We start from the raw sequence: 19,008 nt of genomic DNA, 5'->3' as shown, positions 1-19,008 counted from the left end.
GGGTAGGCTACACCAGTATAACAATTTAAGTTAGGGGGCCTACGGAATTTCTGAACTTTCTGGACTATTCTTCTAAACTTTCCTAAACCATTCCTACGATCCTAATTAACGATAAAATACCTTTAAAACATTTTATTAAGACGCGGAAACCATAAAAAATTGCAGAAATATACGGAACTACTTTCTTAATTAAGGCGCGGAGCACATTGCACACCTAGTAACAAGAACTGAAGTGATACGAATCTAACTTAGACCTACTTTGATTGTAATGAAAACAATGAATGATCTTATTTAGGCATGTAGGTTACTGCTAATTTACTAATTTTACTAATTTGCTAATTTTGTGAGTTACTGCTGATTTTAAGGAAAACTGTCCAAACAAAAAAAAATATATTTTTTTTTAAACAAGATTAGGCCTATAAGAAATTCAGTCCCCTATAATTTAAACTCCAATTGACACTCTGTTGGGAGTTTATTGTGATCTATAATAAAAATCTTCAGTCTGTTTTAAAACAAGGAAGGGATATTCAGATGACTGTGGATTAGTTGACAGTTAGTGTTGCAGTTTGACGTTCTTGGCAGGACTGACACTACAAATTCATCAAAAGTGACAAGGTAAGAGACTGTAGAAGTTAGGTTTTTCACTAACTTGTTCTAAACCATTTAGCCTACATATATTATATCTTTGTTGCCACCTATTCAGTATAAGCCTACATTGAAGTTATTTTGGTAGGTACTTTGGATAATTCAGAGGCCACCCTTATACAGCGTGCTGTGGCGGTTATGTTAGGCTGGGTTATCATAAATATGTTAGTAAGACTTTCCTCGTTTGGTTATGAATCGAACGATACCAGATGAGTCATACTTTCACACGCCAAATCCCCTTCAAGTAGGCCAAGGTTAGGTCGTTGACCGGAACGTGCGCATCACCTGTCACCGCCTGTATCTGGGGTATTTGGCGGGCGAAAATATGACTCATCTGGTATTGTTTGATTCATAATGAAACGAGAAAAATCCTACTAACATATTTATGATAACCCAACCTAACATAACCCCTGCAGCGCGCTGTATACCCAAGGTACCTACTTGGCGGAGTATAGCGGCGGCGGCACATTAAACTCAATCCTCCCCGCCAAGTTACCAATAGCCATAAGATTACTTATAAATAAGGATTTAAAGATTAAAATAAATAACTTTCTTTGTAATCAGCTATTATACTCAATAGAAGAATATATGTCAAGGACACTAACCCCACTAAATTTTAGGTACAGTAATGTTATGTTTTGACTAATTTGACGTGCCAATGTGTATGGAATATTAACTGGCAAATAAAAATTTCATCCTCATTCATTAGTATTGTTTAGTACCTATTTTTTTAATGCAGGCTATTTGTAGCTACACATATTTAGTTGTTTGCAGGAAGATGCCTCTTCCAAGCTGACCAATGTCAAGGCAGCGGTACACTCAAAAGGACATAGGAAAGGTGATAGATGAAAAAAAATAATGGCTAAGCCTATTTTATTTCTGCAGAGGCGAGAGATTACATGGTGTGTAAAAAAAAAATGTTGTATGAAAAAACTAAAGGTAAATACAAAGAAAACATAACCAATCGGTCGTCCCTCTGTTCTTTGTAATGAGGAAGAAGACCAACATTGTGTGGTGGGTTTGAGATCCGGGTTTGGTTCCCGGTTATGACGTCTTATAAAATATCTCAACTGGCCTAACCAATTTAAAATCAATTTCCCGTGAGATAAATGGTTTAACTTTTACCTGGGTTGCCATCCCAAGGATGCTAAGCAAGTCTCACAAGCGTTAGCTTGTGTGGGTTGTTGTGGTGGCAAGTTGTCGGGATGGTACCTGGTTGGTACCTATATGGCGACCCTTGAGTATTGCTTAGACATTCACATTATCTCTTTGTATTCGTTATTTTTTTCCTTCCTGTCAAGTTAATGAGAGTTAATATGTGTTTTGTCACAGGTGTCTGTCACACGCCGGATGTACTGGAGCCATGTTTCTGTGCCTGGCAGTGATGTTTCTGTGCAGCCTAAACCTTAAATTTTACATGAATGCCCCCTGATGGCATCTGAGAACGACCAGTAATCGTGCAGCCAAACAACAACTACTAGCTCTGCAGGTAGATGATATAATTCATTAGAAATACTGTAGACTAGCAAATAGAGGTTATCAACCTTCATATCCTTTCTAAGCTTAATACCTTTTTTATCTTAGATGGTTATTTAAAATGTAATGTTTTTTTCTTTAAATTCCAGGAATGCCACTGTCAGCGGTATACTCCACACCATCCAAATCTTGTCGTACATCCTTCAATACGCCATCACCATGTAAAAGATTACTGCTATATCCCTCCTCGACATCGATGAAGAAAAAAGTAAAAAAGAAAGACTGAACCCCCAGCTGCGGTTATGGGAGTAAGTTACAGACAGTATCAATTAAATCAATATCAATTATATGTATATGCAGTAAAAGGAAGTAAAAGATATAGCAAATGGAAGAAAGAAAGAAATGATGACAAATGATTCGAGAAACAAAGAAAAGGTTCAAACAAGACACAATAAAGGACACTAAAACACGAGGAGATAGTGGCAGTGACTCTCAGGATGACGAAATAGCGACAATAGTGTCTAAGGACCTAGAAGCGCTGTCTGTCAACAACTTGGATGTCTCCCTCATGATGTGGATGGGAAACAAAAGTATTTTCCTGAAGAGATAAAGTCAATTGCAAACAGCATTGTAGGGGTAAAATTTCCTTGTCAAAATGGAAACATAATTATCTGGCCAGATGAAGATAACTTCGATAATTACATGCCATTGACAGACATTCTCCAGATTTTAAGTGTGCCCGTTAAGCCGGCCGCACACTGATCAGACAAAACGTCTTTCAACAAAACATTTTTTCAGAAGACGTCTTGTCGGAAAACAAAAATGTCGCATTGGTCTCAGACAAAAGAACAAAACTGGAGGGAAAACTGTTCTATTTCTTATTTAAATAAAAATTAAAAGATCAAAAGAAACTAAACTGTTTTAATGAAGACACTAATACAAGACAATATTATTATTAAAGAAAAGTAAATAAAATCATATGGTTAAATATTAATTAATAACCATAGAGGTTAAACATCTTTCCCTTTGAGTTTCTTTTCAGAGTTTAGTCAGGAAAACGTTTCGTAGGTCTTATAATTCTGCCTCTTGATGATTGTTTTATTGCAGCTTCTTGATTGGGAGTAGTTGATCGTGAAAAAGGTTTACTTTTATCTTGAGTTATTCTAGATGGTGTTGTAGTTGTTCTTTCAGCAGTATTTGATAGGGAAGAGTTGTTTTGAGTAACAGTAGTAAATGGCAGAGGAACTGACGTTGTATCTTTGATGGATAAAGGAATAGGATTGTTCGGTTTGGTTGTATTACCTTTGTAAGGCAAAAGGTGGTGTCGATTCCTTCTCAACGTAGTGTTTCCTGTCTTAACCCAGTATGACCTTGGCTCTTGTCCTAAGCTGATAATAATACCCTCTCTTTTTAGGTCTTGGATCCATACTTTTTTACCTACAGGCAGCGATGGAAGTTCTTTTGTAGCGTAGCGCCTATCGTAGTTTCTCTTGTAAGATGCTTTGTAAGTATCTTCTTTTTCCTTTAGTTGAGAGAGATCGGGTTTGATTTCAAGTTTTTTAGGTAAAACAGGCAGGTTATCTCGCAGTGATCTGTTGTATATTAGCTGAGCAGGACTGTATCCACTTGTGGATAGAGGTGTATTGCGGTAGGTTAGGAGGGCTAACTATGGGTCGTCTTTGTTTTTCTTTAGTACACTCTTCTCTATTTTGACTGCAGCTTCAGCTGCACCGTTACTTTGGTGGTAGCTTGGACTGCTTGTCACAAGTTTAAAGTTATAGCTTTGAGCAAACTTTTTGAATTCAGAGTTTTCAAGACCAGTGTATCTGGTAGCAAACTGTGTACCACAATCAGATCGTAGCTCAATTGGTATACCGTGACGGCAGAATACAGATTTGCATTTTTCGATTATTTCAGCAGTTGACAGGTTCTTTAATGTAGCTATTTCAAAATAACGTGAAAAACAGTCAGTGATTACTACGAACCATGTTCCTTCAAGTTTAAAGAGATCAATCGCTGCCTTTTCCCAAGGACGAGATGGAAGCTCACTGGGCAAAAGGGGTTCATGATGTTGTGTTCTATGTTCAGTACATTTGGGACAATCATTAACAAATTTCTCAATGTCAAGTGACATTCCTGGCCACCACATACTATTGTTGGCTCTAAGTCGACATTTCGTTATGCCTAGATGGCCTGTATGTATTCTTGTCAACATTTCTTGTCTAAGAGTTGTCGGGATTATGAGACGTTCTCCTCTAAGCAATAGTCCGTCACAAAAAGAGATTTCATCCCAAACTGTGAAGTATGGCTTAAGATTATCGGAAATCTTAGTTTTATCAGGCCATTCAGTTGAGCAGTAAGATTTAATTACCCTGAGTTCTGAGCTAGCCCGCTGTGCCGATGCAATTCTATCAAGAACCATGTCAGTTACATAGGCAATGTTTCTTGTTACTGTGTGGATGGCCAGTTCAACTTCCTCATCTAAATCATAACTCTCATTAGCTGCTACAGGACTTCTTGAGAGACAATCAGCAGTGGCTAAATGTTTGCCAGGAGTGTATGTCACATTGTAGGAATATCTCATCAGACGAAGTCTTAGTCTTTGAAGACGGGGAGTCATATCATTGATCTCTTTAGTAGTCAAAATACTTACCAAAGGTTTGTGATCTGTTTCTAGCGTGATGTGCTTGCCCACAATGTAGTCTTTAAACTTGTCACAGCTCCATGTTAATGATAGAGCTTCTCGTTCAATGTTAGAGTAGTTTCGTTCGGTTTCGCTCAGAGTGTGTGAAATATAAGAAATAGGCTTCCAATTCCCATCTGATTGTTGTTGTAAAAGTACTCCACCCAGGCCTTGTGTAGAAGAGTCAGCAGAAATCATAGTCGGTTTATTTTTATCATAGAATGCAAGTTGAGGTGGAGAAGCCAATAATTCTTTCAATTCATCGAATGCTTTTTGTTGTTCACAACCCCAACACCATTCGTTTTTTTCTACTTAGTAGGTCAGTAATGGGTTTTAGTAACCGGCTTTTGTTAGGTATGTATTTGCCAATGAAGTTCACCATACCAAGTAACCTTTGAACTCCTAAAATATCTGTTGGAGGAGCCATTTTTCGTCAGAATCCGTTATTAGCATCCAATTTAGAATAGCATTTTGCTTCTGAGATTTGGGCAAGTGTTATGTCGATGGGTTGAATAGGATAGTATCTTCGTTTGACGCATCTGTTTAATTTAGTAAGATCTACACAAATGCGAACTTTGTTAGAGTCCTTCTTTGGCACAACAACCATTGGAGAGCACCAGTCTGTGGCATGGTGTACCTCAGCGATCACCCCCATTGACACCATTCTTTCAAGCTCTTCTTTAGTAGATTCCCAAAGAGGAAGAGGAATCCGACGAGGCATGTTGATTGCAAATGGATTGGCGTTATTTTTCAGTTCTACTTTGTATTTGATATCAATGGAACCTAAGCCTTCAAACAGTTTGGGGTGTCTGTCATACCAGTCATTACTGGATGGCTGTATTTCGTTGATTCGAGCAAGTAACTGCAAACTTGTTATTGCAGGTTTACCTAGAAGTGGCTGGGAAGTGCCCTTAGAAACATATATAGTCTCATAACATGTTTTGTGATTATGTGATAATTTTACAGTAGCAGTTCCTAAAATTGACAGAGCTTGACCATTTGCGCCACTAAATGTTTTGGATGTGGGAGTGAGCCTGATTTTCTTATTCAGTTTAATGTCGGAAGGCAAAATCGTTACGTCTGCTCCTGTATCAATTTTGAAAAGAACATCATCACTGTCATTCATATTTAACACTACAGACCATGGATCATCACGCAAGTTTTTTCCTACAATGCCAATGAATGTTTGAGGGTCTATGTACTGAGAGCAAACATTTTCAATGGGTGTTTCAAGGTCAGTATCATCATATTCAATTTGACTGACTTTGTTTGATTTGCAAACATTTGGAAAATTACCAACTTTTTTACAAAACCCACATTTGTATTGTTTAGCTGGACAGTTGAATCTTTTGTGTAAAACTGTCGAACCACACCAAAAACATCTCTTTTCGACATAGGGCAGGCTTTTATTGTCATTAATCCGCTTAAAATTTTGACCATTGTTTGATTTATTGGGAATAATGTTTGTCTTAATTAAATGTTGAGTATTTTTATTTATTAATGCTATGTCAGTCAAGTTAAGAGTTTGTTTCTGTCTTGATAGTTCTTCAGATCTACGGATAGTGTTTATAGCTGTGTTTAGTTTTAATTCGGGTTCAAGTTGAAGACGATCACTTAGTGTTTCGTCCCGCATACCAATAATCAAAACCATCAGAATCATCTCCTCTTCAATTTGACCCCAATCACAGTTTTTTGCATGATTGTGAAGGTCTGTGATAAAGTTCTCAATCGACATGGAACCTTGTGTAAGTTTTAGAAACCTAGCCCGTTCAAAAATTAAGTTCTTTTTAGGAAGGAAATGATCGTCAAACTTCTGTATAACAGCTTTGAAATTAGATTTGTCATTGTCATTTAAACTGAATGAATTAAGTATGTCCTCTCCCTTTTCCCCCATACAGTAGATAAGCATGTCAATCTGATGATTTCCAGAATGTAGAGCTAAATTACTAAGGGAATAATACCTCTCAAAACGAGTCTTCCATGTCTTCCAGTCGTGAGGGTTGAAGGAAAAGGCTTCAGGAGGCTTAATGTTTAGGGATACGGGTTCTTCATTCGACTGCGCCATGTTCTATTTCTTATTTAAATAAAAATTAAAAGATCAAAAGAAACTAAACTGTTTTAATGAAGACACTAATACAAGACAATATTATTATTAAAGAAAAGTAAATAAAATCATATGGTTAAATATTAATTAATAACCATAGAGGTTAAACAAAAACTAAACTCAGCCACCCGTAGACCAGTGTTGTGAAAAGCCAGAGATTGTGTGGTGTTAATAAAATAGACGAGGAAGTGGAAGTAGCAGTTGTGGAGCTTTGTACAACTTGCAGAACTAAATGAAGGAAGAGAGCATACATTTTTTGTATTTTGCTGCATAAATCTAAAATGAACGACTACTAACTGTAAAGAAATTTACTACAATACAATGGAATTTAAGCTGAAATATTTGAAATTGAAATAACATTGTTATTATTTTCTGTATAAATTGAAAATGAAGTACTACTAACTGTAAAGAAAATTATTACCATACAATATATGGAATAAATTGAAATATTTGAAATTAAAATAACGTTTTATTATTTTTTGCATTGATCAAAAATGAATCACTACTAACTGTAAGAAAAATTATTATAATATATAGATAAGTTTTATTGTATCCACCCTCCGCGCATGCGCAGAACTGTTTGTCTGACCGAGTTTTGGCTTCAGACGAAATATTGGAGGCGATCACAAAACACCCAAAAACGTCTTCAGACAAAACAAGGCGTCTGAAGCCTCTGTCGCATCAGTGTGTGATGCCTCCATTTAACTGCATGGTAGGCTACTCGCTTCCGACGTCCTTCGTCAAAACGTTTTGTTGAAATACGTTTTGTCTGATCAGTGTGCGGCCGGCCTTATCTAAAGAACAGGTTTGTTCATATCAAGAAAAAATATGGACATATGTTTTGATGTTGTCAGTATACACTTTTGTACATTGTCAAATTCCATTTTCATGTACTATTACAGTAGACTCCCTCTTATCCGGACACCTTTTAACCTGACCACACTCGGTAGAAGTGACATCTCTTTATCCGTATAATTTTTATCAGCACATCGGTTTAACCGTACTAGATCGGCAGGAAGTGGGCGGTACTGAAATGACTGTTCTCGTGGGAAAGATTTGAGACCAGTGATCACGTGTCTAAATACAATGCTCTCCTAAATTTAAGTCAAATACGCATTTAAACAGTCCGTTAAAAGAGTTTTCAGGGACGTCGGTTTAACCGGAAAAACCTTAATATATACTGGCCTCGGTCCCGAGGAGTCTGGATAAGAGGGAGTCTACTGTACTTTAGTTGTGTTCCTTTTTCAGATTGACAAAATAGACATTTACGCAAACCAGTCCTATTCAGTAATACTAAATTGCGTTTTCCTTTAGACTGTTTAGTGTTAGTTGGTTAGATTTACTGTGGAAAAAGTCATAACAAAGTGCCTGTGTGGTTGTGCAAGTTCTTTCGTCGCTTATTGCTCAAAGTCGTCATCAGGGATTTAATTTTTTTAATTCCAACGGCATTATTTAAGACTTCAAAGTACCGGTAGTTCAATTAAATGAATCCAGTTGGTGTTTGAAAACAAAACTCTTTTGTTTTTGGGAGTCCAGAGTTTGGTGATTAGCTATTCATGTTTGAAGCGTTCGGCACTTTTATTACCTAATTTGGCTGTATTTACATAGTGATACTTGTTGTTTGTAATATAAAATTGAATATTCGTTCATATATAAACCTTAATCAATTAATCCAGCTTGGATTCAGCCCAATATAATAAAAATACACTGGAACAACCTAAACTCCTTCAATCGTTCGGAGTTTGGGTTTTACCTTAGTTAGGCATTACTCCGAATGGTACTGCTCTGAAAGTAACGTGCATAGTCAGTTAATGCTCCAAAAAAGTGTCTCGGCGCAATGCCTGAATCTCTTTAGGACCACCACTTGCTAAGAAGCTGTGTGGTTAGGATCGAAGCTCTGTAATTTATGCCTGTTGTACTAACTCGTTGTCACAGACTGTTAGGCATTATTTCAATATCTTTAGGCGTCATTCAAGTTAAATTAAGTGTATCCTCCGTCAAGCACTCTCTGTATACCACCTTGGTAGATTAGGGGCCATACACTTATTACCTAACAGACTTAAGGAGGGGAGGGGATATGGCATAGCGTTACGCTGTGTTATATGGTGGTGGAGGAAGGGGGAGTTGTCTCAACGTTAGTAATGCACACATGCCTCATTAAAAATACAAAAATAATCAAATTGATATCTAAATCAGTTAGTTATATATTCTATCCTTAGCGATGTAACTGTTCTTTATTTATTCATTTATCTAATGTTTTTATTAGTTATAAATTAAATTAGTTACATTTTAATTAAGTTAATTTATTTAGTTGTTTTGTTATATTATTAGTAACAATCTTGTTTGTTACTGTATGGGCTAGAGGTCTCATCCTGTTGTAGGTGCTAAACAACTGACAAACTTGTATCGGAAACAAACCTGCAATCAGTTTGCTGTTTGTTTTTGCTGTTGTGGATGAGGCTTGACGCTTGAAACTCCTAATAATTCACTAAGTAAACAAATCTTCCTATGTGGACGAGCCTTATCATTGCTCTACCAACGGACCAGCTTGCTCCCCAATGTTGAAATAGTTAGTGCATTGATTTTTGAAAATCGATTTTGCCCAAAATATAAAATCTTGAACAGGTTTTAGCGGTTCTGTGAACCATCTGTCAGTTGGTAGTGATTTTTATTTTGTTTTAACTTAACAAACTAACTTTTCCGGGTTGTAAGCTGAAAGTGTCCCCTTGTTTTTGCTTATCTTCCACTGTTAATGTGTACAGTGAATTACTCAAGTTTGTTTAGAAGTTTTTTCATCCTATTTGGGGTGTGTTTTGCTGGATATGGGATGGTCTTTTAAAAGCGCAGACCTTTAACCTGTAATTGGTTGTACAATGATATTAGTTTGTGACGCATAGCGGCACACTATATTTCTTATAGTGTCAGTGCTTCGCGTGGCAGGGCTGCAAGGTGAACTCGTCAACCCCCGCGAACAAGCCAACACCTTCCCCCACCCACCTTTTCCAGTTCTCTCCCCACTTCGACCCAGGCCCTGTCTACAAGTTGTCTCGGAAAACTGATCGTCCAGAAAACCTACCTAAATGGCTAAGTCCCTAGAATAATTACTATAGTAGATATTAGATTAGTATGTCAGGCTAGTTAGCAACCAAGGGGGAGACCTACAAGGGTCGCCCGGACTTCAGAAATTTTGTAGAAATTAAACAATTGCGGTTCGAGGCCTTCAGCCTCGGAACATTTTCAACATGATTAGGGCAACAGGTTTTCCCCAGAAGAATTCCATAGTTCTTCTCAGTAAATTCTTAGTTATCTCTGATTTAGGTATTTCAATTACCAACCAATCATTTCATTAATAGTCATTTTCTTGGTCACAAGTTTTGGAAGGATAGTTTTTAATAAATTAGTTGTATTAGCATAAATCAAAGCTGGCTATGCAAGCTTCCGGTCTGGGTAAAAGATCTCCGCCCTCTGGACCCCAACACGTCTTTCATGTAAATAATTTTGTAGCAGAATCAGCACGCTTAAATTAGTCTCACAGTATCGTATCGCATCATCCACCGTCATTACATAACGTTAATCACCAACATTACCCCACCGTCAGTCAGTTAGTGGCCATAACGCTACAAGTTGAAGAAAATAAACATGTTTTAGAACCTTATCCAACCGAACCTCTATCAAAGAACAGATACGATTTCCCCTTAACACAAGAGGTAAAATAAATTTTGGACTGTCTTGGAATTCAGTGGAAGAGGGACGGGTTCAATCGCTGCCATTACCCACAAACATTTGAGGTTTTGGATCGCTTTCCCAAAAGTTTTAAGTGCCATCCTTTTGAAAATGCCACTGATGTAAATAAAGACATGAATACATGTATAAAACAGTTAATCAACAACCAAACATAGTTTTGCTTTTATTTACACTGTGTATTTTTGTCATTACAAGTTATATAGAGTTTAAAAGAAGTTACCTAAGGGATTATTTTCTAAAGACCCCTTTATGGTATTTGTCTAACAACAATCACGAGTGTCCATCAAGTACCATGAAATGAAGTAAAAAAAATATTGATTTAGATAAGCAAAGTTAGGATAACATGGACTTTCATATAAATATTACTTGGATCAGACAAACACATACACCTTGTATGCAACTCTATATCAAACTGACATAAGGTCATCAGTGTTACAAAAATTATTTGGTGTGAGTAAGTACAAAGTAAATGAAGTGTGATGATGCATTATAAGAGGTTCTAAGTAAAAAATTGGCTTCCCACAGAATTATTTAAATTTGTTATAAAATGACCATGTTTTTAAACACAATACAGCAATCTCTCAATTAACTTCAAACGGAATTGAGTATATGATGTCATTTTCGTGTTCTACTTTAAATTTTGAATAATAACAACTAGAGATCGTCCATTGGTTGAAAAATCTACCAAAAATATTTAATATACAGACTTCTCTATTGTCACCCCTCGCTATAAAGAAAACACGTGATTGGAATTTCTTCTTTCATTTATTTAAATTTTCTGTTTGATGTTCTGTCGTCGCCAGAATAGCAACCCATAAGGCCCATATTTTTTTTAAATTTTAAATTGTTTTTTTTTGTGCTCATTGTTTAGTCTATTTTAATTTAAAGAGGCATTCTGCACATCTACAGGCAAATATCTTTCTAACAGTATGAGCAGATTTCTTCTGCGATGCACATAAGCTGAGGAAAAAGGCTTTAAAGAAACATGCTTGCCTATTTTATAGATTGCTGATTGAAAATGATGGAGGATCAATAGTAAAATCTCCATATTCAAGTATAATAACATAACATTATTGCCACGTTTTGGGATATACTACGTATTGAGGAATTTAATGGCAATATGGAGATCATCCCAAAGACTACATATAATTATAAAAGTCATCCTGCCTTGTGTGTTGCGAAGAAGTAAATCGGGAAGAATATCGCTGATAAGAGACCAATTCGGGTGTAAATGTTGACCTTGACCGGTATGCTTACACAACTCGCGGTACTGAGTAGCATCAGTCGGTGTTCGGTCGTTGTGCTGTTCAGTACACCACTACACATCATGGACGCTTACGGGATCACCATACTCGCGATAGTGTTGACGGCAATCATTATAAATGTGTTTTGTGAATTTAAATATTATACACGGCATTGAAACTGTAGGTATCGAAGTAGTTTTCTTATCTGGTAAGAGTGTCTTTTACAGAGGAGATCCATGCATCGCTCTTAAATTGTTAACGCACCGATATACGTAGCCTTAAATTAGTGTATTTGGTTTCATCACCATTTATTAGTCGTCATCAATGACGTATACTTGACCTTTTGCCGAAGAACCCCACATTATTTAAAATTTACTATACGCTCAGCCACCTGAAATTTTTTTACAATGTTTGTAAAAGTTAATAACACAATCAAAACCAACTAAAAAATTCAATTAAGCCGAGAAAATTGGTTAAATTATTACGCACTTAACTAAGATGTTAAATAACTTTTGGAATATTGTGGATTAAAAATAAATGAAATGGAGACATTTAATTGATAAAGGTTTCGTATTGATCTACAAGACGATGAGCACTGAGAATCTCAAATAAATTTTCAATCTTCTACAAAATCCTCGATTTTGTATGATTGTATGATTGTGTATGATTTTGTATGTAGAATCGTAAGTTCAAGTTTTACTTTGTTAAAATGTGCTAAGTTCTTTAACTTTTGCTCCAGGAAAATGTAATTTCTTTTACTGTATTTTTTCTCTGGAAGTACAAAAAATAGTCAAATAGCAATTGACTTGTAATAATGTATTTGCACTTATACTTAATAACACGTACGATGATGATCAAGAAGTTATTTAATTAGTTTTTGAATAATCTCTTTGAAATTTATGTAAAACTTTGTTTTTGTGCACAACCTTCCCTTGTTGGCTCTAGACCTCGTTATAAACTGCAGTACTACTTAAAAAACTTACTTACTATTAATATTAATATTACTTAATAGGAAACCTTCTTTACCTATTAGTAAATTAAGTATTTTTTAAGTGGCTTATTCGTATTGGAAGTTTCTTCTTTGTATACACATTTGAATAAGTGAAGTAGGCCTAATAAATAAATTCAGTCACTTTTATATTTTGAACTCAACAATTGTAGTTCCTACCGCTTGAGATACTTGTAATTTTCCAAGCACTATCAATTTTATCATCATGAACCAATATTTGTTTGGTGACTAGGTCAGAACAGCTAATGACAATTTTATACTCCGGTAACAATTCTTTCATGATAACGGAATTGCCATCTTGAATGTTGAAGGCACTTGACTCAAACGTCTTATCACAATAATTAAATGCCTACTTTTGTGTTCTTTTAATGAATTTCTCTCAACGAAAGTAAATTTTACCGTATACTTTATTGTAAGAAGACTCTGGTTAGGTTAGAGACTGCTGTGTATTATGTGTTAAATTCCTTAAAGGTGAAAAGTAAGACGAAGTTCAACTTCACATTTATTACTGTGGGTAGGAGGAGGTCTTGAAAGAGAAAATTGCTGTTATAACACAGTTTTAGTATTTTTATCAAATGATTAAAACGCCCCACTAGCTGTACAATGTTGTATAGGACGGTAGGTAATTTAACTAGCAATACTAGTATATTTTTACTAAACACAACCAAAGTAAAATCTCACATAAACACAGTTTTAGCGTTAAAATAAAAGTTAGTTATCGTATGTTTGAATGAAACAAACACTATAAGAGCAGTCTTTTGCCCTAGGACGCTAGGCACGAGCCCGGAATTGTTTTTCCTATTACTTCAGGCTAGACCTAGGGGTTGTGTCATTATCACTTAGATAAAATCCGTTGGTGACCTGGCGGGATTTGAACCCCGGACCTCAGGGACCGAAATCCCTCGCGCTCTAACCATTAGACCAGCTCGCTCCCCACTAATTTACTAAAGAGCACTGTATTTATTACTAGAGAGTAATATTAGTAATAGTTTTAGAGTTATTAGGGTAATTTACTATAAGACCAGTTGATTTTTGTCGAGTTTACAACCTCCAAAATCAATCGCACTCTATCAAATACTCTATTCTGTTAAATGAAATATTTGTTACGATTAAAACTTTTAACTGAGAAAGTTAGCCTAAATAACTGGAGTATTACTAGGGTAGTGTTATTTTACTTAGGATTCAAGAATATACTAGCTTTGCGATTTTGGATAGAACACTTTAAATGGAGATAAAACACTTTGCCCAATATTTTCTTAGTTATAAGAACTCTCCAAAGGTTTCTGGATCTTCTGTAAAAGACTCATAAAAGATAATTTTTTTACTTGATTTTCTCGCAACACATTTCAGTAAGTCAACTTTCAGAGTCTGTAGCCAAAACACAACAAACACTCGAAGCGCACAAAGTGATCGAAATCGAGCAAGTGACAGTTTCCGGTGTGTGGCGCGCTGGGCGTATTTCCGTCCGCGCCGCGTCGTCTGGAGCGTGTAGTGCGTTTAGTGTTGTATTGTGGCTTTAGTCGTGTAGACGTGTAGTAGCCATGGTGGACCGAACGATGTATGGGAAGATCACCCCGGGCACGTACCAACCGTACAGATGTACTCTCAAGAATGGCTGTTCGTCCCCCGGATGTAAGTATCATCTAACCTAGACGTTACTAGTGCTGTCGCTGTGTAAAACGAGTAAAAACTTCAGAAAAGGTTCGCTTTCGATAATTAATCGTCGAGATGCAAAATTATACATTGATTCGATTGGATTGATCTCATTTTATTATGTCAGCGCCATGAGATATATTCCAGGATTTGTTGTTTAAAAACGACGTGTTTCGGGCTAAAGTATATCAGATTTGTTTTTCATCGTGTAATTATGCCAGGTTTCGGTTTTGAAATTCGGAATTTCTGGTTTTCGACCATCACCATACATTACATTCCCAACGGTTTGATATGAAGTCAGTTCAGAAAGGCAGTTTGATAACGAATGCATGGTGTATGTAGAGTTCGTTTTTACTGTACTATTTACTTCGGGTTTCATCTCCTAAAATCAATAAAAATAAAATGATTTAGCTATTTACAGTATCAAAAGCCTATAAAACATTGGACTGTATCTTATTAGTAGTAGAGGTTTTTATTCTTCAAAACATATGGGTTGTTGTTAGATCAGCTGACAGCATCGCTGTATTGTTGTCAATACAACAATGTGTTCCGCTCGGGTAGTCCGCTAACCTGTCGATAGTGAAACTAGTTTGAGAATGCTTCACAATGAACAAATTTTTATTTTATTTAGTAAATTTGTTGATTAAAATTTAACGATCTGTTATATTAAACCACAGACAGAGTGAGCTTTGCATTGCGATTTCATTTCTCATGCAATCAGTTTACCACGCTGAAAAGTAAACCTGTGGTAAACTATGTATTTTTTATGTTCCCATTAATGTACTAATATAAAAATATAGGGGGATATTTAATTGAAATAGTAGTACTATAATACCGTCTATGATATGCTCATTCAGCTTATGTTGGTCTCTGTCAATACTGGCTACAACCGGTCCGTGTTGATAATATATTAAATATACAAAGTCAGTGGTATTATTTATGGATAGAACCATGTCACATCACTAACCATGCACTTCTGAACTTAGAAGAACTATGTTAAATTATGTCAATAACTTATTGTGCTGCTGTTTGTGAAGTGTTATTAAATTATTAATTTCATTTCCCAAGTCGAAACGACAGCGATTCTTGTTAGTGATGTGACCAGATTCTTGACCACAATAGTAATAACATATGTGACCGTTAACGCCTTACCTCCAGTGTCTGCTGATATTTTCTCAATTATGGCCAAACTATACGCATCATTAAGTAATTTATTCGGAAGAGTTTAACCCCCTTTGGCTGGTTTATTCTGTACCCATGTGTCACCGAAGATTGGACGTGGCAAAAAACTAGTTGGCGCCGACTCAAGGGTCGCGGCTGTTGGTATTTTTACTGTCTTAATGTCTGTTTCGTCAACAACAACACGACGTGTACGACACAAGGATTTACACGTTTAGTGCTTGTAAGAGCGTCACTGGACGACGGGGGGTACTTGTCTGAAAATGTACATAGTGGAGATCCAGAATATCTTATTGTTATGGACCTACAGGGTGGATAAAAAGTCAAGACCCCCCCCCCCCATATAATATTTTTCCAAGTAAATAATTAGAGATATCCTTTTGGGGGTCGTGCAATCTTAGCAAGAAGTTTCATTTTGTGATTTTGAAATCTTTGAGTATCCCCCCAAAAGGGGGGATTTGGGGGGTAACTCAAATATTTTAAATGTAACCCCCCTTCAAGTGACACTTCATTTTAAAGTTTTTGTAAACACTTCAAAATGAGGAGTCCCTTGATGGGGGTTTACATTGAAAAGTTTTTAGTTACCCCCCAATCCCCCCTTTTGGGGGGACACTCAACAATTTTAAATGTAAACCCCCATTTAGTGACACCTCATTCTGAAGTGTTTACAAAAACTTAAAGAATGGTGAAAACCAGAGTTCGCTATCTCTTCTCTATCCAAAATGGTAGCCAATATTACCATTACGAACCAATTTTACCATTGATTTTCCACAACATTTGACGGGCTACCATTTTGGATAGAGAAGAGATAGCGAACTCTGGTTTTCCCCATTCTTTAAGTTTTTGTAAACACTTCAAAATGAGGTGTCACTTGGTTTACATTTAAAATATTTGAGTTGCCCCCCAAATCCCCCTTTTGGTTACAATATTACCCTTGGTACCTTATATTAGTCAGGGTAAACAAATAAAATGTGGAATCGGAGTCTACACCTGTAACACTTTTTTCGTATTCGCTATTTTTAGAGTGTCTTTGACAACGATGTATGGTATAAAATATATATGGTATAAGAGATATATATAGCGCATACCTGCCCTAGAGATATATACGGTATTTTTGACTATTCATACTTAAGTATTATAATTATTTTGCATGGCCTTCAGTCGGATACGAGGGTAACTAATCGAGAAAATGTCAGCGTAAAACGAGGAAAAGTTTGATTTCAAATTAAAAATCTTACAGTATGTGTTGTTTGTGAAGAGAAAACATTAAAAATATAACACATACGCACTCCAGTACGAAAACCATTTTGTGTAATGTGCCAATGAACCACAGATGGCCAAAGTACGTATCGAAGAAGTTTGTTCCATTTACCTTTTGCAGGGTCGGATATCGAGAAACTACTCAGGCCTTGGAAAGAATCTGTTGATGAAATGTTGATAAATGAAATCCAACATTCCAACCACCGTATGTCTGGGAATTGACCCAACTTGTTAAATGTTTTTACGATTATGAACTCTAACGAACATTCGTATAACTATAAATCAGTCTTGTACTGGTAGACAATCATCATACTTAAGTTGTACAGATTTAGAAGCTTAAATAACCCTTTTTAATAAAAGTATTTCATAACAAAAATATTTAATAGATCTAAGAAAAACTGAATGGGAAGCGAGCTGGTGTAGTGGTTAGAGCGCGGGACTTCAGTCCCTGAGGTCCCGGGTTCGATCCCCGCCAAATCACCAATGGATTTTATCTAAGTTATAATGCCGCAACCCCTAGGTCTAGCCTGAAGTAATGTGAAAAACAATCCCAGGCTCGTGCCTAGCGTCCTAGGACAAAAAAACTGAATGAATTTCACCATAAATTCAACGCTAGTTCAATATTGAATTCCTCAAACTTAAAACTATCACATTGTTTTTCCCTTTTGGCAGAGTCCCCGTGTTCGTGGAGGCTAACGTGTAGTAATTAGGGGCCGCGAAAATAACAGATTTGGCAGCCGCACTCGGAAGTATAGGTTAGGTTGGGTAATGTTTAGTGTTTAACTGACGGGCGCTCCGCCAGAGATGGATCTGTCAACAGGGGCTGTTATCGGAGGTGTAAGATGTGTGGTGAATCTTGTATAGGTATCGCGAAGTTTGAGCAAGACAGATACAAAGGCTAGTCCAAAGCTCAGGCTCATGTAAGTCTCGTTTTGGGTTGGATTTGGAAAACTGACGATAGGGTCGCCGCTAAACTAGTACAGGGTGTACACATTCTGGAAAGTCAGGGATAGTCATGGAAAGTCATGGGAAAAAATTATGGTCATTGAAAGTCATGGAAATAGGAAAAAAGTCATGGAAATCCCGAATGATGGGTGGATTTCAGGGGACCTTTCAATGCTCTAGTCGGCCTAACCGCGACTATTGTAGCATTTTTCCGAATTTTTCACAAATGTACGACAATTTCAATTTATACAGTTGTCTTAGTTTATGGGTTTTGAGTTTGTATTAGTTCATTGTTGTACCTATTTAGCCCAGTCAATGAATGCAATAAAACAGCCTTTTTCGCAACTAAATGGTGGAAAGCTGGATTTTTTATATGTGATAGAACCACATAAGAGGTGTATTTTCCCAAAAGTCCCCACTTCTACCCCTTGAGCTTTCCCCCCCACCCCCCTCCAAACATAGAAATTGCAGTGATTTACTTAATTGATCATAATTCGAATGTTATGTAAGCTATCGAGCTGCAATTTGTTTTATTTTATTTTTGATTAGTTTTCCTACAACATTTGTATTCAAAACATTTTTCTAAAACCAATACTTAGGGAGATATAGAATTTAAACTTCGGTAAAAGCTTTGTTTCAGAGTGCAAAATCTTGTTTTTCTCTATGTATACTTTTAAATATAAATAATACGCAAATATGGTTCAAACAAAAGTCTTAGTACGTTTTTCAAGGTTTACAAATATATTATTGGTTAGTCATCTAGGTGACCGGGTGAAGAGCTGAGCGTCGGCAAAGTGAGCGCGTGCGCGCTAGTTGAACACCTCTGCGCTGCGTCATCGCATCTAGCCCAGCCAATAAACGCACCAACTGCCTTTTTTCGTCGCTAAATAGTGGAAAGCTGAGTTTGTTATATGTGATGGAACCACTTAAGACGTGTATATTCTAAAAGTTCCCGATTCTCCCCCCCCCCAACCCCCCCCAAAACCACCTCATAACCTGGAAATTACAGTCGCTCACTGTACTGGATATAATTCAAATTCTACGCATGCCATCGTAGTGAAATTTG

General features: G+C 36.6%; 1 protein-coding gene across 4 annotated transcripts in view; it reads left to right on the top strand.

Annotated features, from left to right (window-relative positions):
- The window catches only part of LOC128991695 (paxillin), a 109,133-nt gene that overhangs the window by 1,501 nt on the left and 88,624 nt on the right, over positions 1-19,008 (top strand). Inside the window, exons 1-2 of one of the 4 annotated variants that reach the window (XM_054414797.1) lie at positions 11,959-12,076; positions 14,256-14,537. The exons of 1 other annotated variant lie outside the window; for it this stretch is intronic. In XM_054414797.1, coding sequence (XP_054270772.1) covers positions 14,447-14,537 — 91 coding nt within the window. In that variant the 5' untranslated portion in view covers positions 11,959-12,076; positions 14,256-14,446. Of the gene's footprint in view, positions 1-11,958; positions 12,077-14,255; positions 14,538-19,008 lie in introns of those variants that run through there. 2 more of the 4 variants (XM_054414816.1, XM_054414840.1) reach the window with 2 other exon arrangements.

This window comes from Macrosteles quadrilineatus, unplaced genomic scaffold, assembly GCF_028750875.1.
Source record: "Macrosteles quadrilineatus isolate MER2022 unplaced genomic scaffold, UCM_ALF_1.0 Scaffold_1__1_contigs__length_201487025, whole genome shotgun sequence".
Taxonomy (NCBI): domain Eukaryota; kingdom Metazoa; phylum Arthropoda; class Insecta; order Hemiptera; family Cicadellidae; genus Macrosteles; species Macrosteles quadrilineatus.
This window is presented reverse-complemented; position numbering and strand designations above follow the sequence as displayed.